This window comes from Centruroides sculpturatus, unplaced genomic scaffold (genome assembly GCF_000671375.1).
Source record: "Centruroides sculpturatus isolate CEXI.00-Female unplaced genomic scaffold, Cexi_2.0 scaffold1795, whole genome shotgun sequence".
Classification (NCBI taxonomy): domain Eukaryota; kingdom Metazoa; phylum Arthropoda; class Arachnida; order Scorpiones; family Buthidae; genus Centruroides; species Centruroides sculpturatus.
The window spans coordinates 10749-35097 of NW_019385886.1; the positions used below are offsets into that span (position 1 = coordinate 10749).

Genomic DNA, 24349 nt, shown 5'->3' on the forward strand with positions numbered 1-24349 from the left:
CTTTCATCCGTTCTCACGAAAGAGTTACTGGACGATGATTGGACGAAATTTTGTAATAAAAGGAGAAATTAGTCAGAATTCGAGGAGTTCAGCGAGAGTTCTTCGACAGATCCGAAGCATCTAACTCCACGCAGTTTTCCTCCTGATGGCCAACGCCCATAACGGAGTCCGATAGACCAAGTCCCGAGTCTACACTTAGAAGAAGTGATAATTTTNTACACATTAAAAAATATATAGAAGAGACTGGAATGTCTTTATTTTTTTGTCATGTCCAAATACCAGGAACAACAGTTTTTAAAAGAAACTAATGTATTTTTAATTATTGGCTTGTCACTGGTGAAATTTTTAAGCTGTTTTGTATATTTTTCTAGAGGTGGTAGCATCTAATGAAAGGTTTTCTCTCCGGTGGAAGACTACGAGGTATTGTTCCTGGTGGTTGGACATGCTGAAAAATAGACATTTTAGTCTCTTCTATGTATTTTTTAATGTGTTAAAATAGTCATTCATTTTTTTTAAAATAGAAAATTACAATAACATGTACTAAAAGAAATGTTATGTTATATATGTATAGTAATTTTTCTTCTTTAGGATATTTCCATTTTTTTAAATGTTTATCCTTGACAAAATGGGTGAGAAGATCATCAGTTCTTAATTCCTCATTTTATATTCTACATTATCTGTCAAATTCTTTTCAGGTTTACCCTTTCTCCATTTGAGAAGAATCCTGTCTGGAGTGTGGTTTGTTAGTCTATTGATTGCCATTCTTGACATGTGTCCATGCCATTCTGATGTTTGTGTTTACTTCATTTAATATAGTTTTTTCCATATCTTTATGTTTCTAACAATTTCCAGCTTGATTTCCCTGCAGATCTCCAGAAATCCATCTTTACTGCTGGTAGTTTCTTGGTTTTTTTTGTCAAAACTTTGGATTTTGATTCTGTATAACATTAAAATTGTATTACGTATTAACTTTTAGTTATTTCTTGCTCCACAGCACCAAGTTTAATGTGCCTGTTGGTTTTTTCCTTTGTCTTTGTTAAATTAAGCAATACTGATATGTACACCTTGGCATGGAAAAGGTATCAGATATATAGAAGCCCTGGAAATTTAATGTTGACAAGTGGGGGATATGCATTAATTACAAGGAAGAAAAACAAATTTCACATGCATGGCAAGCAATCTAACACACCATCCCAATTAAACTTAAGTGCCAAAAAATTAGAGACAGCAGCATGTGCAATGTTCTTACCTTCTACCTACAGGAGAAATGCTTTGAGTTGGAACATTTGCATTTAACATCATAGGTACAATACTTACAAGCTATGTGAGAGCTTGGTTAGAGTACAATGGACTGTGTAAAGGATTTATTGCCATTTGATCATGGACAGATTATTGGAGCAAGAGGAATGGGTCACTCTATCGAGAGGCAGCCAATGCTCTTGGATTTTCTCATGCAATAGTGTCAATTACTTAACAGAAATATCTAAATTCCAGATAGACATCAGCAACACATGCACAGTTTGGGTGCCCATAGTTAATGCAAGAACATGACTGTTGGAGGCTAATCAGGTTAGTAACCATGCAATCAAGGGCAACTCAGTGCCAAATCACATCAGACTTCAACAGGGGTACTGCTGAATGCATCAGTCAATGCACTGTACAATATACAGTGCATTGACTGATAGGTTTGGTAGTCGCCAGCCCACTCTGGTATCACTATTAACATTCAGGTGTCAGACACCTCACCTAGGACAAAGAACATTGGAAATTGGTTGGTGGATGACTGATGTAGTGTTGTGGTCAGACGAATTTTGTTTTCAGCTCTTTCAAGATGATAGTCATGTTCATGTATAGCAAAAACCACGTGAAGCCATAAATCCATCAGGTCATCAAGGTGTAGTGAATGCTGGTTGTGGCTCTGTCATGGTCTGGAGTGTGTTCTATTGGTATGAACAGAGACTAATGGTGAGATTGCAGTTAACTTTGACAAGTGTGACATATACTAATTTTGTGACAGGTGTTTTGCACTCCTTTATGCTTGCTATGTTCTCTTGACGGTAATGAGTTGTACCAGCAGGATAATGCTACTGCCCACAGGGCATGGGTGGCACAACAATAGTTCGAGAACACTTAACGGATTTTCAGCTATTCCCTTGGCTGCCTTGGTTGCCAGACTTTAACCCCATAGAGCATTTACTGGACACTTTGCAAATGTTACGCAATGCCTTGCAGAACTAACCAACAGATGTAGCTGAATTATGGAGAACCTTTGAATGTGTCTGGATTGTAACACCTGTGCAACAACTGACACCTCATAATTTATGCTATGTCGTGTAGCCACTATTATTCAGGCTCAGGGAGGAGCTACACATTATTAGGTAGATGTGTGTAATTTTTTGGCACTTTAGTTTATGTAATGATGTATATTTGATTTTATCACAGGTCTATTGGCAATGTAGCAATTTGAATTTGACCAAAAGTCTGATAAGTGTGCAGAAAACCTTAAGCAATACTCAGGAACCTGAAAGCATTTGTTAACCCTTGAAATTTGTCACTGGACACCAATTCGGTTTGCAAATATGTTTTAAAGTTCAGTATGAAGGTGAAAGAACTCTCAACCAAAAACCAACAAAGCATTTGTGTCTAATATAGGATTTGAAAATTCAAAAGCATTTTGCATTTGAGAAATGTATAACAATTAGAAATTAATAATTGTCAAATTATCAGATGACAAACAAGTAATCATTTTGAGGCTTCTGGACAATTAATTTATGATTAGATAACTTTGTTGTTTTGTTGTTACAAATAAAAATATGATGTTTATTACACTTCATATTACTACTATTAATAATAATTAATTATTTAAGTTTGAATCCATGTTAGTCTTTTGTATTTCTGATTACTTCATTCAAACACTCAAACTGTAATTTTAGATAATTATTGTAATACTTATATTTATATAATCAGCAACAATAAATGTCTTTATTTTAAATAAATTGTATACAGTTTTTTTTTTGCAGCCATTTTATTAATATATTTTTTATTTTAAAATATCAAGGACTGAAAAGAATGCCTCTCAGTGGTCTAAAGACAAAATATCGGAGCTTTTCTTAAATTTAAAGCTGGACGACGACATCGGTAAGTAAAACGGCACAGCCTTCACTTTAAATCTGGTAAAATTTGCCAAAGTTTTAATAGTATTTTCCCATTTCAGAAAGCTTAAACAAAATTCCTGCTGAATAATACAAGTGTGTGAATTTGTTCAAGTAGAATTAAAATATCTTTCAAAATAAATTAATAAATCGATTTAAAGAAAACTAAAGTCGATCTTTTAATACAGAGCCATTTTTATTTTCAGGTTGCTGCGAAATTACAGAAATCACTAGTTGCGAAGGCGAAGCTGTAGTTAATAACAGAAAAGCGAAATTGATATTTTTTTACGAATGGGTTATTAAAATGAAATGGAAAGGTAAGATTTTTAAAAGTATTTTACAATCAAAAATGTATTTAACAACTAAAGATATAAACTTTGGAAAGAATGGCACCATTGCATCTTGGCTAGTGCCACATTCAATTTTTGTTTTTATTTCAAGAATTTTTGTAAAATATTTTCAATGATTAGTGATACCAAATGCCAGTAAGAATTAAATAGTAAACTTTATTTTAGACGTTATTTGTCATGAAAACATGGGTAAAATTGCAGATATCAGAGGAGGAGAAGCTATTGTTTTGACAGTTTTGTTCTTTTGACTGCTAATGTTTAAAATGGCTGTGAGCAACTTCTCTATAGTAATGAGCCATGAGACAATATTTTCATGTGAAATTAGGCCAAAACACTAGAAGTGCTGGATTTATTGTCAATTTTACATAGAATTTAACTGTGTGAGGTAGTAACATAAAATATGAAATTAAAGAAGGAAGTTACATGACAATACTAGACTCCAAGACTTTATACCCTTTGATAGCAACATAAAGGTTGATTTACACAGTACAACTGTTGATGTTTTGTCACACTCAAAAATGACAGATTCAGATGTTTACATGTTATTTTGCATTACAACTTGTGAGTTACACTGAACATGTATAAGATCATTTGTTTTTCTTGAAAACACTACCTTTGATAACATGTTATATTGCATAAGAATGCAATATAATACATGATTTCAATATCATTATTGATTTAGTTTGACAATGAATGAAAAATCTGACAGATTAGATTTTCAATGACACAGTCATGACTTGTAGACTAAGGTTGCCAATAAGAGTTTATTCAAATGCAACAATTTCATGCATGTCACAATTTCACGTGACAGTATCAGCAGTTGTAGTATCATGCAAACTAGCCTTAAATAATTAAATTATATAATTTTTTATATTTTATTTTAAATTGTAGACAAGAAATTTAAGAGAAACTATTGATGATTACTTAATTTCAGCAAGAAATTTAAAGAAGCCAATTGAGAAAAGCACAATAATTATATTAAACTGCTAAAAAGTAGCATTGTATGTTGTTTGCCAAATAATTTCTTCTGTCATGTCACTTTGGGCATATGTGTGCATATTCCAACTTTCATTTTATCATTAAATGGAAACTGGTATGTTTTTACACATTTGCTGACAAAAAATGAAAGATTAATTTGATGATAAAGTACAGGATTAATAATTCATTATAATTATTATTTCTTAATGTAAAAATTAATGCTCAAAATTGGGCAGGTACCCTAGACATGCATGTAAAGATTTTGTTGAAAATACTATCAAAGTTTTACTGTCTATTTCATGAGATACTGTGATCATTTCAGTACACAAACCAATCTTTCATACTATTCTAATTTGGAGAATATTTACTTACCAATCTTCTGAAACCGTGTTTTCTTAATTTCTATGATTCACAAACACAAATCGTGCTATTATTTTTAACACTTGACGGTTTTCATCCGCCAAGTGTTAAAAATAGTAGCACGATTTGTGTTTGTGAATCATAGAATATTTACTGTCAAATTCATTCCAAAAGAATACAACACCAATAATACAACCATTAGATTTTTGTCGTTTCAGGTAAGTTTCAAAGTTCAGGTTTCAGATAGGTTTCAAGAAAGTAAAACAATCATTAGATAACAACTTATTGCAACTTCTCAAATTTGCTATAAAAAAAAATTCACATTTACATCCAACTATATTTTTCAATCATCATTTTCTCATTAATTTATAGTCAACTATGCTCACAAAAATGAGTCATTGAATAATAGCACTTTTTGAAAAGATATGGTTCTATTGATAACAATATTGTAATGGAATCCAAGATGAAGACATTATTTTGTTCTTTAGATCAAGAATGCAGTGTTTCTAATTGTGAAAATTTGGGATTTATTCTTGGTTCATGTTTGCTTCCATTCTGATATATATGTTTCCTTGGTAATTTTGAAACCTTTGACAATGATTTTCATTTTGACCAATAAAATCAACCATATCCTGTCTTTTATCTTAAATTTAGTCACCTTTGCCTATTTCCTTGGGAATAATTTTGGTATTATTGTTTTTCTTGCCTAATTCAGTGTTGAACAAACTATATTTTATAAGGGGTAAAATTTTATAGGATGTCTCAAAATACCCAATTATAAGAGAAATGTTTGAGCATTTTGGCAAAGTGAATAATAATTTACTGCAAGTTGTTACTATGCCACTTTTCTATTTTAAGTTCATAAATTATTGAGGATATTAACAAATGAATTACTCAAAATATTCTCTTCTGTGAATGAAAAGAATAGCTTTTAAAAATTTTAATGAAAAATAAGTATCATTATGCATATTAAATTATTACATAATAAATGCTAATATTAAGGTAATCATGAAATGTTTCAATAATTGGCAATATTATTGATGTTATACTCTGATAAACTTTGTTTCCATTAGAAGTTGTAATACCAATATATCTGACAGTTGCTTGAACCTTATTAACAAATACTGCTAATTATTTGTGGAGACCAAATACATTAAAGAATGGAAACTGAATACAAAGAGTCCTGCTATACCAAACCAATGTTTGGAGACCACTTGCAAAAACATAAATTTGAGTAAAATAGCCAACCCCATTATATTTTTATACTAACACGTCTATCATAAATTTTTTTCTCTCTGTATAAATAAGGCAAACACTATTAATAATAAGTAGTATGATACAGTAATACCCCAAACTTACACAATAGGTGGGACCGAGCGATAACCGCATAAGTTGAATTTGCTTAAGTCGGGTTATAATTTCGCAATTTGTGTAAAATCCAAGTTGGCTGTATGTAAGCTAATAAATGTTCTTATAATATGTAAGCTAATAAATGTTAATCTTATCTCGTCTTTTGATTCGTTCATGGTTACAAGAAATCACCACATAGTCTGTAAAGTCTCCGTAGATATAACAAACACAGAAATAAACAATACAAAATAAATTGTAGCTATGTGTCGATTCTGCACAACACGTCCGAACATGTAAGCTGAACAATAGTGTGAGAGGAGTGAGTAATCGAGAGTTGTGTGGCGCTCAAACAAAAGACGAATCGACAAGATTTGAAAATTGCGTAAGTCTGGGTTTGCATAAGTCAAGGTATTACTGTACTGTAAATCATAAAAATAATTTTTTAGAATTTTTGGGAGCAGACTTTCTTACTAAATCTAAAATTTTTATTTTTATTTTCTCAGCTGTTATAAATATCAGAGGGAAAGTGTGGCAAAAATATAACAGTTGGCAGCACCACAATTTTAAATGTTATTGCCAGGAAAGTTATGCTACTCATTGCTTGATTTTTCCTCTAAACTAGTGCTTTGTAGCTTTAGACTATCAGAGCTGCTGGCATCACTATCAGGGCATCTTGGAGTTGTGTGTGAAAGTAATTAGAATAAATGAAACTAAGAGAAGATCCAGTATCACAGTTATGACATGTTACAAGTGAGAAATCCAGACAAAGAGTGACAAGTCCCTGCATTTAGTGAGAAACAAAGAAATGAGACAGTAATGCTTTTCCAGAATGAGAATGAGCACAAGATGCCAGTGAAACTTTATGCACTTTAAAAATTGGTGTGGAATTAGTGCACAATTAAGAATTTTTATGTATTTTTCTGTTTTTTTGTCAGGGTAAACCTGAAACTGTTTATGGTGAGTCTGATATACAATAGTACTCTGCCATAATCAAATTTAATAATTTTGACTGAGGATTTAAAAAAAAAAAAAAACTATATATTGGCTGATGTTTATAGACTTAAGTGATAGGATATGTAGTAGACTTGAACACAGAAGTGAGCTATTACTGCAAAGCAGTTTAGTATGTTAGGTAATATTGTTATAAGAACTTCATTTGCTACTATTTAGAAAAGTAAAGTAGCAAATTAAATGTTATTGTTGACACTAATTTTTGAAAAATATATTTATTCAAGTATAGAAATTAATAAAAACTAGTAACCAAATATAATAATCTAAATCTAATTTATAATTGATCAATATACAGCAACATAGCTGGCTAGACTTGGCACCTTTTGGCCTATTTAGGCTGTGTGCCACAAAACCCAAAATCCAATTGACCAATTGATCAAATTTTTCAGTTTTGTTGATATCTTTATCATTTAAAAAATGTGCAAGCTTTTACATAATTATTGATATTTACTTTTTGTAAATATTGATGATATTTTAATTTTGGCTGGATGAATGATGGTTAAGGTGTCTGTCACCACTCTGGATGACCCCAAGATTTAATCCAGATGGATCAAAAAACCCTGGGAATTTTTTACAGGATGATCTATCCCAGATATGTTTGGTCCCATTCTTTGCCACTCAGCCATCCCGTTAGTGAGATTGATTAAGCAGGCCTCCTTACTATTCACAGGGTGGAAAAGAGTTTCAGAATTTTTTTTTGTTCAGATGATATTTGGTGTGATCAAATCTCTTATCTCCTTTGGTTTGAATTACTTTCAGGTATAGTTACACAATGCTTTAGAAACTTCTTTGTTGTTATAATTTTCAACCTTTAAATTAAATAGGTAATTCATATAGTTAAAAAATTTATCAAAATACTTGAATTAAGCATAAGAAAAATTTGATATGATCTTAGATTTGTATATAAAATAAAGATGTCATAAGAAATATTTAATCCTAGAAATATTTTGTATGAACAACTTTTTTGTTATTTGATGATGCCATAATTTTAAAAACACGCATGTAATGTTTTACAAAGTCATTTAACATGTTTGCTGCCAGTTGATGCAATTTTTCAGTATTTGACCTTCTTGCAACGCAATTATTTTATTAATTTTGTCTTAGTTAGAATTGGCTGTTATAAATAAAATTATGTTGAATGTCAAATGAATGTAGACAAGTTGATGTTAAAATGTTGTTTTGCTATCTAAATTTTTGACTGACTAATTATTTATTAATTGGTGATTGTTTTGACATTTAGTATTAGAAATAATTAGCCAATTTCAGTTATTTTTGCATCTATCTTTCATAAACATTAAAATTTTGTTTTTTTACCACCATAAAACTTGTTACTTTAGATATGACTTGATTAATACAGGGTTGGTGGAAAATAAATAGGCATTGAGTATTGATATATCATATTAAATAGAAACACAGATGCATACCTTAAAATTCAATGTAGGCACTGACACCAACACATTTTCCTCAGATCATGATGTGGCTAAAAAGCCACTTCTCTGTTCATCTGTAACCAAACCTGTGTTCATTGGCTTTGAATGACAATGCTCAATTTCTGGATTGATTGTGATATGACATCCTTTCACTGTATGCTATTGTCTCTGCAAAGCAACCACCAATTTCCACATCTCATAGCATGCAGCAATCTGTGCTTGCTCCCAAATAGACAAGCTGTTGGCTATTTTCTTGTCATTATGCATGGAGCCTGTCACTACCCACACCACTGATGTGGGAATTATAGAATTCTGTTGGTGTACACAAACACACAAATTTTATTATAATTGCTATAATTTTTGTAATAATGATGCAATTTGTCAATTCCCAGTTACTTTCCACTTACCCTCTATTACTAATTAAATGAAAGAATAAAGACTTTAGTATTTTAGTATAAAAGATACATATTCAATTGAAATAAATTTTGTTTTTTTAGGATATGTAAGTGGAAGTTCAGAAGAAGTGAAGGGGAAAATTGAAATTCCTAATCTTAGTGAAGAACATGATCCTAAGGATGTTGATGTATGTCTTTTGCATTCAATTATTATATGGAAAATTTACATAATCTTTATTATTTTGGAATTACTTGTGATTATTTACATCCAAATTTTGAATCCAATTATTATAATATTTGGATTCAAAATTTATTTTGAATCCAAATATTAAACCAATTGTAATAATACTTTTCTCATTCTCACTTACTCACTGTTAGTAATTAATTCAAATAATTTAATATTAAATTTATAAATCAAAGTTGATTACAGTCAAACCCTCTGTTTACAAACTTCATTCATTCCTAAAATTTGTTTGGAAACTGATTTATTCTAAACCGAAACAAACTTTTCCATAAGAAACAATGTAAAATGGGTTAATCCATTCCTGACCCCCAAAACAAAACCTGTTTTTACTTTTTTAACTGTATTTCATCCATAAAAATGCCTACAAATGCAATGTAATATTATAACATACTGACTGAATAACAAATAAAGTTTATAAATAAGAAAGACAAATTCATTCATTCTTATCTGTGCTGAGATGTCTTGATGGTGCAAGTGAGGGTGGAGAAGAGGAAGTTGAATGGAAGGGATGTTATTTCTTGGAATGGGAGTTCCCCTTTATAACATCAGGTAATTGCACTTCAGGATTTTTTTTCTCCTCTTTCTTTTTGGATTTTATGCTTCTCTTTAGCAGATTCTGTCTGGGACTCATTATGCCACTTTTTCACTAAAAATTATCTAACAAAATTTGCTTTTGCCTATATTTCACAATATTACAGAAGTAAGACATAGCACTGCCATTGAAAAGGTTAATGACATAGCTTGCTACTACCTTATTAAGATGATATTTTTCAACAAAACTTTGCACTTTACCCTATTTTGTACAGTCATTAATAAGAGCAGTAGGTGTATCTCCATTCCCTTCTCTTCCACCAAGGGCATCTCCTAAAGCATAGCCTTATGCTACTCATTTTGAAGGAGTTAGAGTTCATATGTAGACAACTTGATATTGTGTTCTGCCACTAGCTCTTCTACATTAGCATTGTTGACTACTACTTCTATACTTTTGTTCAGAGATAGTATCGTCGACTAGTAGGCTTTCTCTCGAATCCATCAAAGTCTCTCTCTGCAACTAAATCAGGCCAGGGGTTCCTCTAGGCTGAGTCAAGGTCCTAAGAGTTATTTGCTGGAGGGCCTTGTCAATAAAACCTAAGCAATAGAAGATATTGAAGTTGTTGTTCCAAAAGTCAGAGGTAACCTTGAAGCACCTTTGGAAAAGTGCTTTGGTGTAATACTGTTTAAAGTTAGAAATGATGTGTCGATCAAATGGCTGAATCAGTGGTGTCATATTAGGAGGAAGACACTTCATGGAGTCAGGAAGACACTTCATGGAGTTTGACTTCATGGATGAAGTCAAACTCTTCCAGTAACTCTGCCTCCATGCCTGGTGGGCATGAGTATTTTCCATCAAAAGCAGACACTTCAGTGGCAGGTTCTTTTCATTAAGAAATTTCCTCACATTAGGAGCAAAAACTTCATGGACCCATTCCAGGAAAACTGTCTGGCCACCCAATCCTTACTATTATCTGTCTACATGACAGACTACTTGCTTTTCATAATGTTATTTCTCTTAAATACATGAGGATTCTCCAAATAATATACAAGCAATAGTTTTACCTTAAAATCACCACTACCATTGTTACAAAGCAAGAGTTAGCCTATTCTTCATTAGCTTGTGTCCAGGCAAAACCTTTTTCTCCTGGGTTATGTATGTTCTGTTTGACATTTTTTCCAAAATAGTTCAGTTTCATCACAGTTAAACACTTGCTGGGGATAAAACCCTCAGCAGTCACATATGCACCAAATTCTTTCACATACTTTTCTGCATTTTTTTTTTTGTTTGCAGTTGAAGTCCCTCCATGCTGATCCATGCTGTTATGCTACTTTGCTTCTTAAACTTTTCAAACCAGCCTCGACTAGCCTTAAACACGTCAGTCTCACAACTTGAATCCTGGGGTTTTTTGAGCAAATTTTGGTGCAGAAGCTTTGCTCTCTCACAAATGATAATCTCCAAAATACTGTCGCTGCCCAACTGCTTTTCGTTGATCCATATTGAGAGTAACTTTTCCACTTCTAAGGTCTACGATCTTTGCTTGATCATAACTATTTTTTTTAGCAACATTAGCATTGTTTATTGCTTCCTTGTTCTTGAGAATGGCAGGTCAATTGACTTTCTTAAGTCAAACTGCAAAGCCAGGTTTGAGATACAATGCCATTTTCATGCTTCCGTGTGATCTCTTTCTTCATCTGTTATTTTCACTCTTTTCCTTTTTGCCTTTATGCTTACACTAGCTTTCTTAGTTTCCATAGTGGCTTATGGAATAAAAAAAAACAAGAAATAATGCACAACCTAAGAAAAATTGCAAAAGTCAGAAGTTTGCTGTAATGTGATGCAAATGCTGCCAGCTCTACAAGATTAGAGACATAGACAGACAACTTCGGAAAACCACGTGACAAAATATGCAGCTCATCATTGGCTGAAGCAAAGTGCAATAATAATCATGCAATTTTCATTTTTTGTTTAACGCAAGTGATGTCATCAGTTTTGATATCAATTTTCCATGTGTGATCAATGTGCCAGTTTTGATACCAATTTATCATGGTGTAAGATTCCTTCGTTTCTAGTGCTGTGATTTATAATTTAATTTAAAAACAAAAAATAGAGTTAAATGCATAATTTATGGAAGCAATAATTTGCTATTGTTCACTTCCCTGAAAATTCAAAAAAGTAATTAATAATAATTTTGTATGATGATTACATTTTTTTCCTTACAGAAACCCATGTTTTTCTAAAAAATGTTCATTAAAATTTTTTGCATTTAATTAATACTGGTAAATAAAATGCCAAACATCGATTATGTACTAATGAGAAATAATAATAAATTATTATTAAATATATTTTTATTTAATTTGAGTTAAACACTTTTAAATATGAATTAATGGATGTCATTTATATTATGCAAATGTCAATTAATGTTGATTTTTATTAATTAATTAAAATTAAATTGGGACATATACTGAAAACTGGAAATAGTATCTTACCCGCATGTGCATTGAAATCTAATTTGAATAACATCTGTGCCGACAATTTGTGTTGTGACATCTAATGATGCCAGTTGAATCTCAGCACCACTAACTTCTGAATTTGTAGTCCTGTCATTGATTGGTCAGGCCGATTTTCTTTAACATAGGAAGTATAAGAAGTTGACCATCGGTGGCCTGCTCTGCCAATCGGTAGCTTGTTTGGAAATCGAGTTATCGTACAGCAACCAGAGCAAATATAGCATTCAAAATTTTGTTCATAAATGGGCGTTTGTAACCCGAGGTTTGACTGTATATTTATTTTATGTATTGTAGAATGATAGGTTCTCTGAAAAGTGCATATTTTAATATGAATGAACTAACAAAAATGAAGGCATTATATAACCAGATAGTAACTAACGGTCTGTTTGGAAATGCTTACTGATTGCTCAGTCAGCAGCAGTGACAGACATCGTTGGTATTTGGTCAGTTGCTTTGTAACCCTCTCCTGAAAATTGACAAATTTGTTAAGGACCAGTAAACCACCAGTAAATTTCAATGATATTGTGTAATATCATTGAACAAGGCCCAATCTCTGCAATTGAACTGGAAGCATTTCCAACTAGATGGTATTTTGGGAATCCAGAGGTCTAGTGCTTTGTGTAGTTTGAAATTTGTTAATTTTTATTGGATTGTTTGAAGCACAGCTAAAATAATTGTAAAATCAATTTCCATATTAATTTTAGATTTGGACAAAAGTGTAAACTTCTTCAAACTTGGTAGCGTTTTCTTTACATTAATATTGATATTTTCCACTTTCTTTAAAATATTCTTAACTTAGTAAAATGTTAGTAGATCTGCTTAAATGTAACTTGATGTTAGTTTTACTGAAATGAAACAAGAGAAGGAAACTATGATAGAAGATATTTTATGATCAGATATTTTATCACTATTGTTCCATTTCAACTGGCCAATGACAGATGAATCAGCCAGTATGGGAGAAATGTTTGGCTCCAAAGTAGTGGATCTCATGCTGTATGAGGCCAAAATGGCCACTGGTGAGAGAAGGTTAATCTGCTACTTTTAAATAAAACTTTAATGAGTTCAGAAATTGGAAAGGGGAGAAAACCAAAAGGGAAATAGCCATTTGTGTATTTTTTCGATACAATCCACATGGTTAAAAAAAAGAGGAGATAAAATCAAAAATGTTGTAGAATCTGATGTAAACATACATGAAATGTTTGTCAATCTAGCAACTGCTTTTCAACACTGAACTTTGAATTCTGTTTTGTCATTGTCAACATCCATGCTGCTTACTTGCCAAAATTAATTTTATATTTTGTTTTAATAAATAAATAAATATATATATAATTATTCTAGGTATCGTTTCAGTTTAAAAAGTTTTATCTGACAATATGAAAGTACTTGTACTATGCTCTTTTATTCTACAGTTGCACTAAGGATTTCTTTAGAATGCCTACATTTAAATTAACAACTATGTATACATATAAATAACAATAAACCAGCAAAAATTAAAAGTAATAAAATGAAAACAAATGTTTTCTTCTGTTTTAAATGGTCATCCTCAGGTTTGAAAAATGCAGATATAAATGAATGTCTTTTTAAAAAAAAATGAATAAATAAAACATAAATTTGAAAGCTGAAAATGTCTCAAAAAATGCATATGTCTATTTCAGCATTTAACATCATGTTTCAATTCCAATAATACATTAAGTAACAATTTAAAAATAAAAAATTTTTACAAAATACAAAATATACATCTTTAATTCAAGACTTATGGGAGGTCAAAGAACATCCTCCATGTGATTGAAAGTGAAAGTGTGTCCATGTCTTTATAGTTAATTTCTTAAAGGCCTGAGGTTGATAGTTTAAAACAGAAGAAAACATTTGTTGGTATTCACATCTAGCTGTGGTTATTTATCTTAATTATACCAGTACTTATGTAGAGATTGTATGCACACATTATAATAATGAGAATCAAGAAAGTGATATCAAACTTGATGAATAAGAATGATATGGCAGTAAAAGTCATGCTTCTTGCCATTGTCTTCATTTGATTTATTCATACTGAAGAAAGTGCTGAATATGCATTTACTTAAATATGTATTATTATGATAAATTAGACAAATACATTGATAAATGTTTTCTGAAGTTCAATTTTATTTTTCATAACAGATTTATTTGAATTTTCTATTTTAGCCTTAGCTTTACAGTAAAATATGGGGTGAAGTTTTAAGACAAACATGAAATATAACTTGGAGACCAAAATTGCATAATTGTTGTCAACTGTATAAGCAACTGTGTATGGGCAGTTCCATGGGCATTGATGCTCATAATGTGTTAAAATTTCAGAAATATGTTAAGTTTATTTAATTTCTAAATCAATACTTTTTCTTTGATTTGCTTATATGCAGACAATTTGAATAGCATGTTTTCACAAATTACTAACTTTCATTTTGGATATTTAATTAATTTGGTTGTCCCTTGTGCATTTAGTTCAATCAAGATATCACTAGGATTAAATTTAGAAACGATGCTTTTAATTATAAAACTTAATTTTGTTAATTACATAATGTAATTTCATTCAATTTTATTTTTAAAATAACCAAATCTCATAGAATCTGACTTAAATTCTGGCATTATTAGTTTAATAAAGTTGCGAGTACAGAAAGCCATTATTCTATGGTATATTATGCTCTATTATTCTAGTCGTTGTTTGTGGAATATTTATTTTTTAAAATTTTAACAGATAAATATATCAATAAAAACCAATAACCCAGAATCTGAAATTCTAAAAGAATACATGAGATCAAAGGGAGCAGAAATAATTAGAGAAAAATTAGCAATATATATTTCCTCGTTGAAAGAAGGTACATTTACTTTTATTTAATGAAAATCACTTTTAAGAAATAACAAGGTATTAATTTGATATATTTTTAATAGAATTTTCTCAAGGAATGATATTACCAACTAAAGATAATACTGCTCAGTTAAATGTGAAGCCAACGGTAAAAAAACCTACTGCGCCCGTAAGTTTATACTAGACTATTAAGCATTAAATTTTATATTTGAGAAATTACTTGTTTTAATTAACAAAATTTTAAACAGCAAAACAATCAGATATCGGCCAAACCGGCGAGTAACGTTGGCGTTCCAATGGAAATGACCAAACTTTCGAGTACGGAAAGTTTCAAGTGCACTGCTGAAGAATTTTTTAATGCAATGACCATTAAAGAGGTATGGTTTTAATTTTTATAATTTATTTTTATTATAGAAGAAATACAAATGTGCTGTTGTATAAGATGTAATATCCAGCAATCCCCATGGGATTAAGAAATGAATAAAATTATAAACACTGGATATGCACTTGTACTTGAAATTGGATCTCCACCCATGGTTGTTTCTTTATGAATATGTACAGTACAAATTATATAGCACTGAAGAGTGGTTGAGAGTTCATGTTAACCCAAAATGCATATGTAGAAGAAAGAATTGAATAAATTGTATGTTTTAACCTTTGGATATTTTACTTGCTGAACAGAATACTATACCTATATAGTATTTTATTAGTTAAAACACGTAAGAATACAGCAAGCCTATAATTAAGAAAACTAAGGATAAGTTGAAACTAAAGACAGCATCCCAATTCACTGGGTTATTTTTTTCTTGTTTTTGTTTAAAAATTGGATATTTTATCCTATAAATTTAAATGAATAAATATTTAACTTTTTTTATCCATGCACTAAAATTTTTAAATTTTTAGATGGTGCAGGCTTTCACTCAAGGACCTGTTGTACTGCAGCCTGAAAAGGGAGGAAGATTCGAATTCTTTGGAGGGAATGTGTATGGTACCTTTATTGAGCTGGTGAGTTGTTGTTGTTTGCTTTTGTAAAACTGTGTATTTTGGCTTACTAAACTTTAGTCAGGCAATACTTACTTTATATATTGTAACAATTGTTTTATTGATCATAACCTATTTGGTTATGTAAGCAATCTCTGATGGATGGCATAAAAAATGTAATGCTTTTTCTATGGGGAAAATCTTTTTCCAAAAATTCTCAAAAATTGATATACAGTAGCTGGCATTTTTGTTTTTTTTTTTTTCATTAGAATTCTGTCATCATCCACTTTTTGAGAGTTTTCAGAAAAGTATACTAAAACAAGATTGAAAAATTCATGCTGTTTTTTGGTGAATTTTAACCCTCTCTTCTTCTTGTCACATGTTAACATATTTTTCAAACCCTTCTGATTATTGTACTTTTTAAAAAAGAAGTGGAATTTGCTTTAAGAAGTTTTATTTACAAGTAGCTTACTCCAAAACTTGCACTTGTTAAGTGTTCTTTTATTGAAACAATACCGAGAGGTGCTACTTTGGTTTCTGTGCAAACACTTTTGAGGAGATTTTCCATGTCAATAAATACTTTGTCAATCCATTCAATGTTTTCAGCAGTCACATACAATCTTCATCATGAGCTCCCTCTACTTTCTGGCTGCAACCTGCACCAGTTGTTCTTTTCAACCAACTAGAGCAGTGTTTTCCAAACTTCTTTTGAGCCACTGACCTGTTAGTTCTACAAACTTATACCCAATGCTCCAACCCACTTTCCCTTGTTTGAGAAAGGCTTGGAAATATTCTTAGAAAATCTTTTTATGAACCTCGTATCTGTGTACTTGCTATATATTTTCTGCTTCTGGAAACCATTAAACAATGTTTTTTCTTACCCATTTTAACAGAAGAAAGGGAAAGACTGTCAGTGACCTGAACCCTTGTCTAGGGTCACTGTTTGTTCAGGACCCTGCCTCCAGTGCCCTCCTGCCACTCCCTTGCTTCTTTTCAACCCCTAGATTTACTCACCACATCTTGGAGTGAGTGGTAGTGCCCATTTTGGAAACCACTGGACTAGAGCTTGGCCTTGAATTGAGACATGATATAATCCATAATTGTCAAATGTCCAATTCTGGGCAACACATGGTAAATAATATTATGACATACTATTGGGCCACTGTTGCCACATCACAACCAACAGTTCTACAGCTTTGGTGTTTTTATTTACATGCAAATCCCCATAGTTAGTGGTGCCTCTAGAGTTTTGCAATATTGGTTACTAAGAGTTACAGAATAAAAGAGCAATGTGTATATAATTTTATTATACAAATTTCCACCCAAAACCCAATTTGTATATTTAGTAAGCAGTGTCTCCCTCTCTTGACATGGATTGTCACATTTCTTAAATTCCTCCCCCTTGGGGCATGATGCCATTTATGGATGACCCCCATGGAAAAAGTATTAAATTTTTAATGCCATCTACTGGAGATAGCAGGTGTAACTAAAGAGGTTACAATTGGCCTTAATAGGATTTTCATCTGTAAATCTATGTGTGACTGTGGAATGTTTATTTCAAAAAATTAATTTAGATCTAGAAACTTGGATTTTGAAATGTGCCTAAAAGTTTAATAAATTTACATATTGTAACATCTTTATTTAACATTACTTAAATTTTATTTTTGTTTTTTTTGCCAAAAAAACTAATGTCAACATTACAGAATTTTAATATTAGATATTTTAGACTTTTTGAATCATAGATGATGATGATGAGAGTGAGAGAGGGAATAGTAGTATTTAAAAACTTTTTGTAAATGGAATAATGAATATAAATCTTCAAATTCCTTCTTTTCTTAACTTCAGCAGTTATTTGGAAAATAAATTTCAGTCAGATGTGTAATAATTTGTGACTGGGTCAGATTATGAAACAGGATTGTCCCGGGTAATCTTTGTTACAAATAAGGGCCACAAGTTACCTTTTAAACTACAGAAGTGAATCCATGGGATCGATTGGAGTGTAGATAAAAATATATGTTGGATATGGTAGATACACTAGAGTAGTCTAATATATCAATACATAATAATTAATCATTTCTCATTATAAACTATTAGATAAAGTAAGAGTCACCTACAGTATTGATTATGGAAATTGCATCACCTATGATATATATATATATCAAAAAGATATTGGCAGATGTGCAGAGTACCATATTCTAAACTGTGATCATTTGTAATAACATATGTAGTGAGAGGAAACAATTGAAATTTTTTTTAAGTTTAATATGGCATTATATGTACAGCTTGTTTTGCAAATCTTGGCTGAGTGATGCACACACTACTGTCAGCATTCTGAGCTAGTTTGGTAACTTCCAAACTTTTAAAATGTGTAGGGACCTCATCAGAAATTTGTCAATTTGTTCCCTTTGTTAAGTAAAGTTACTGTGCATTTTTATGGCCCTGCCAAGATTTGTGAAACCAACTGTAAAAAAGTGTCATTAAACTGCATGACCTTGCCAATACCATTTGACAAATATTGACATAAAAACGGTGCAGTTCAGTTTTGCTGTAAACTAATTCTTTTGTTTTTGCTTTTGTAAGTAGGCTTGAAAAATGCTAGAAGTAACTGACTGTTTGTAGGAACAAAAAATCCTAATATATCATTGAGTCTAACAGCTTTGCAGTACTTTTGTATAGACTAGACTAGTTCCTTCTTTATACCTAACTCTTTTAGATGCTGTTTATTTTCAAGTCTTTTCTCTGCAATTTTTATCTGTAATATGCCAGTAGTACCTCAGGATACAAAATTAATCCATTCCGAAACTCAGATCATATCATGAAAATGTCGTAAAGGTGAATCATTTTTTCCCATAGATTACATGTAAAACTAAATCCGTTCCAACATGAAAAACATACTCAAATTAAAGCTAGTAGTACATTGAAAAAAAAAAAAAAAACTTTAGTAAGGAAAAGGAAAACACTGAAAAATGTGTTTTGTAGTTGTAAATGTATAAATAACCATAATAGAATAATAATTGATAAAGTGCAAATAAAACTACATTTTTTTTTTATCTTTTGAGGATAGACAATGGTGGAGATGTAAACTGGTGGCAGAGGAGAGGGAGAAGGGAAATGATACTAAAACTTAACTTACATAACATAATGTAACAATAACTTAAAAACAACTTAGATAAGATAAAAAAAATTAGTGTTGTTTTTATATATATTTTTTAAATTTTTATTCACTGCTTTTTGCTTTCTTTCCTTCACTTCCACTGGCACTTTCACTGGATAGAGGTCGCTTGGTAAAATATCTATCCAAAGAGGTTTGGCTTTGCCTACTTTTTAAAATGTTTCTAAAATGACTTAGGCAAATGTCATTACTCTGAGCAGCAATACGGCCAGTGGGAACCTTTTCGGGATGTTTCTTTTCAATAAAATCAGTCACTTTCTGATAATACCTCAAGATTTCCTTTATCGAGCGAGATCCTTCCATGACGAAGCAAACATGCGGACTGAGACTGATGAACAGAAGGAACATGTGATCATGGCGGTGGTGCTGCGAACTAATGTAATGTCGTATGGCGAGTTTTTGTTCGTACCATGGAGCAAAAATATGTTTGAATTTCATGTCATATGCTGAAGCGTTCGTATGTAGAGGTATTACTGTAGCTCTTGATAGGTTTGATGCCAGGACTGTTACCAGGTCAACTTAGGTATTGATTGAGCTTTTTGTAGGAATTTTTTTACCTAAACAATAAATTCTATATTACTTTACAATTTATCATCATTATTGTTACTTAGAGAAAGAAATCAGTGTACTTTACTTGCTGTGGTAATGTGGAAATCGTCCTGGAAAGTAAGATATCACAGGAATTGCTCCTTTATATTTTTTAACTCTCTGCCTTGTGTGCAATAAGTGTGCTTCTTTGCTCCTTGATCGTTAGAATTAACTTGATAGATAAGATGTTTTTGTAGCCTTCTACATTTGTAGACTCATTTACTTGTAGTCTAACATCTTTACTGGCTTTGCATTCCTTTGTCATTTGACTCACCAGACTCTATTGAGCAACCTACTGTAGGCATCACCTTTTTTTAACGACTAACATAAGGGTTGTTGTTGGATTCTTGCTCGTTAAATTTGGATTTGTCAAAAAAAACAATGGAATTTGATATGTTTTGGTTAGTTCGTGTGCTATCTAGAATAAGCCACTATCTGTGCATTTTATTTGTCTGTAATGGCTTCTTATATAAATGGTAGATACAGTAGAGCCTCGAAAACTCGGCCTAATGTGGACCGAAGGGTGGCCGAGTTTGTGAAAATGCCAGGTTATCGGGAATGGGGTTAAAAAAGGATAAGTATGCGTGTTTCCTCAGAAAATATTGTACTGTACTTGTATGTATTGTTTGCTTGAGAATACAACAGAGAATAAACTGCCCAAATACCCTTAAACAAAGGAAAAGTACGTCCTTTATGAAGGCATAGAGCCTTTACTACATGAAAATGAAAATTAATGAATACACTGTGTACAGTAATTTACCTGATAAGACAGATCTCAGAAAAATACTTTATGAGGCATAAAGCTGTCTATAATGAAAATTAATTAACTAAGGATTTTTTTGCCCTGCCAGGGTGTGGCCGAGTTAACCGGAGTGCCGGATTATCGAGTGCCGAGTTTTCGAGGCTCTACTGTATTTAAATCTAGATTGCAAAGATGCTAATGTAATTTTTGCACTTGCTTTATGTCAGTCTGTTCTTTCTACTTTTTGAACCAAAATAGTTTGGAAGAAATAGCAGTATGTTTTCAAGGGCAGAAATTCTTCAACATTCTATCCCAGTGACACAGCTTTCAAAGTTTCCATTTTCAAGCATGCTTTGTAATAAATGCACAATTGTTGACACATATTCTGTCTACAATGTGATATTTAACAAGAGGATAAACCTTAGGCATTCAAACAACAATTATGGACTTTATGCAGTGCTAACTTTCAAAACCTCCATATTTTCATTTTTCTTCACAAAAGTGCATCCCTCTGTGTGAGTGTTTGTAACCGATAGGAGACTGTCAGCCAATGATAAGTACTCTTATGTTAGTTGTGGCAGTGCAGTTTTTTTTCCCCAGGTCTTTAGCAAAATGATCACACTTTTTTATAGGATTTTGATGAGTGAAATTTCCATGGTTGCTACTATAACTCTGACAATTTACATAAAACTGTAATTTCTGTAAATTAAAAGAATATTTTGATTTAAATAAGTATGGCACTAGATTTGGATCTTTTTCAAGATATCCATCAAGATCAGGATAAATTTAATTTAAAGGTTATCCACATTACAATCGGGTCTGGTCAGTCATCTTGCATTTTAGCTAATCGCAGAATAAGTTTTAACCACCCAAAATTATTCAGTTAACCTTTCAACAGTTTATCCTAAACATTTAATCTTGTAATACATCTGTCAAATAAGCTGCATTTTACTTCAGGGTTAAACTCTTAGGTTCTGTTGCATAAGTAGTGTTTAACAAAAAATAATTATCACATCTGTAGTATGTATGTGTATAACAGTAATAGTATGACACTGTTTATTTGTATTGACACCATTTGTTTGATTTTTTTCTTATCTATCCGTCGTCCAACAACAATAATCAAAAATTTATTTGACAGATTCCCAATGAGAAGATAAAACAGCACTGGAGATTCAAAACATGGCCAGAGGGACACTACTCCGAAGTGAACATAGAGATCGATCAGAAAGATGACTGCACCGAAGTGAGGCTGACCCAGACAGGAATTCCCAAGAACGACCTGGACAGGACAAAGGAAGGATGGAAGAATTATTACTGGCAGAACATGAAGAGAGCTTTCGGATTCGGAGCCATTCTGGTTTGACCCCGGCACCCCGAATAGACAGTGGAGCCCATCTCCTTTCCGGGTCGGGTCAACCCCTTTAGGCTTAGCCATTTTTGTACATTTGCCGTAACAATATTTAATTGGACCGAACCACACCTAGATTCCAGTTTACATAAATCTCTCATTTATTTATGTACTTAGTCTGCATTGCTCCCACACTTTCATTTCGTTGCACACTTTGGTCTCTCTAATGAGTATCGCCTTCTCAAATCGTCACAATCCTTTGTAAAAAAAGTAAGACAAATGAAGTTCTGGATGTATATCATCATTTGAAAAATAAAATTTAGTGGGAAGTTCTAAGTGATAATTGTGTCTGGTATTTTTAATGATAACAGTATATGTGATACTCAAAATGGTAACAGAAGTGGGATGGATGAAGTTTGGAGAAATGAAAATTGGAAGGCTCTGGTCATATATGGGGGAAATTGGTTCTTTGGTATGCTTTCTTCACTCCAAAGATTGTTATAGATACTTCTAAATATGGGAGAAATCATCGAGCCTCCTAGGGTTTAATACTTGTGTTTGAGTATTAGATATCTACATCTGTTTATTGAATTCTGGTATCTTCTACTACTACTAAATAATTTAATTATACGGTATAATTTAGCAAGATATGCACCTAACACCTGCCTGTAGTGCCAAATTACCTAGCATTTAATTAGTAGTATAGCCTAATGTAATTTGGCAGACATTTGGCTTTAATATATCCTAATTCCACAATTCAATAGTTAATAGTTTGAATTAGAGGCGAGATATTGAAGATTACTGAATTGTTGTTTTTGATGTTTTTCATGACATGCACAGAATGAACCGTTATTACACAAAGATACTTTGTGTAATAATGGTTCATTCTGTGCATGTCATGAAAAACATCAAAAACAATGATTCAGTAATCTTCAATACCTCGTCTTAAACTTTCAATCTTTCACTTCACTATAAATATGTGATTTATTTCTATTTTATTATTTTTTAATCTTCTTCATTACATTAATTTGTGGAGTTTTTCAGGTTTTCTCTGCATCTTTAATTGTTTTGGCTGGTGTGTGACTTTGTTTCTTAGTTTGTTAAACACATCATCGCCATTATAAACAGTGTTATGGAAGCTTTATGTTATGCTATTAGAATACAAAGAAGTTTGCTGTAATATTTGTTAAATGCACGATTCTTTACTGATATAATAAAATTAACATACTGGATGGCAGAACAACTTTTCCATTGAGAGAAAATATAAAATCCACATATTGCCTGATATATAAGCGAAAAGTGCCAATGTCATTAGGGAATGGCCGACTGGTTTAACTGAAGCAACATCATGCATGACATTGCTTTCAAGTCGATTCTTTCTGTGACAGAAATATAGTACTGAAGAATGGTGATAATCCAGATTTATGTTTGATTAATACTTTTCTTTATTTTATCTCCGAATTTTTTAAAAATTTATATTTTTAATTATATAATTATGTAGTTTTATTATTGTATTTTTTGTATGCGTATGTGACCGTAGGGTCGGTGTCTCGTTGACACCACGTCAGGAGACCTAAATCTGACACCACCGAGTCTCTGGGGGACTCGGAAATCGCGACGTTAAGTCACGCGAGCGGTAGCGGGTGAGCGATTGGATTCGGAGTAGAGGTGAGGAGAGAGACAAGGAAGTAATTTACTCGGATTCCATGATTGCCAACAAATAACAATTTTAATAAAAACTAAAGAAAATACAGATATATTCTATCCCTAATTATACTATTCCATTAGAGAGAGAGAGAGTTTACACGCGAACCGCGGGTTGATAAATACCTTGCTTCTGGGTCGAAGGATCTGTGGTCACGCCAATGATGATATGCCGATGGAAAGTTCAATCTACTGGTTCTGGATCTTGTCCGTTCACTGGGGTGGAGGCACAGAGGTGTGGAGATGTTATCCTTAAACAGGCACGATCTTTTCCTCTCTGTGTTAATCCTGGGCCACGATTTTAATTCGGGAGTACGACTCTTGTTGAGCGGACCCTGTGAAGACGACTTTTGTAGAGGGACTTCGGATGACGACTGACCTCGGGGTCTTTTTTCTTTTCCCTTCTTATTCCTCTTGGGTTTTTTTTCCATGAGGTCAGGTGGTTGCCGTTAAGGGTCTCGCATCCAATATGGATTCTCCATCAAAAGTTCCTGGTGACACATCTCTGACTAGCTGGATCCGACTCAACAAGGAACAAACTCCGTGGGAAATAATTTTTATGGCTTTTAGCATAACTCGATAAAACGCTCGAATTTAATCGATTAAATTTTCCAATAATTAAAATTTAAAATAACACTTTATTGTGGGTCTGTTCGTCCCTCA

The 24349-nt window shown here is 32.2% G+C and overlaps 1 protein-coding gene across 1 annotated transcript; it reads left to right on the plus strand.

Annotated features, from left to right (window-relative positions):
- Positions 1-1537: 1537 nt before the first annotated feature.
- Positions 1538-22422, plus strand: LOC111612410 (activator of 90 kDa heat shock protein ATPase homolog 1-like). The gene is made up of 9 exons (XM_023353615.1): positions 1538-1569; positions 3059-3138; positions 3359-3469; positions 9129-9214; positions 15041-15161; positions 15235-15320; positions 15400-15528; positions 16055-16156; positions 21773-22422. The coding sequence occupies exons 1-9, from the start codon at positions 1538-1540 to the stop codon at positions 21995-21997; spliced, it is 972 nt and encodes a 323-aa protein (XP_023209383.1). The 3' UTR covers positions 21998-22422.
- Positions 22423-24349: the final 1927 nt, after the last annotated feature.

Bases quoted from the DNA above. Each gene is read 5' to 3' on its own strand.
- LOC111612410 (XM_023353615.1), top strand. From the start codon at position 1,538: ATGCAAGAACATGACTGTTGGAGGCTAATCAG. The intron at 15,162-15,234 runs GTACATTTACTT...TATTTTTAATAG, and splicing joins TATTTCCTCGTTGAAAGAAG to AATTTTCTCAAGGAATGATA. The intron at 16,157-21,772 runs GTGAGTTGTTGT...TTTATTTGACAG, and splicing joins ATGGTACCTTTATTGAGCTG to ATTCCCAATGAGAAGATAAA.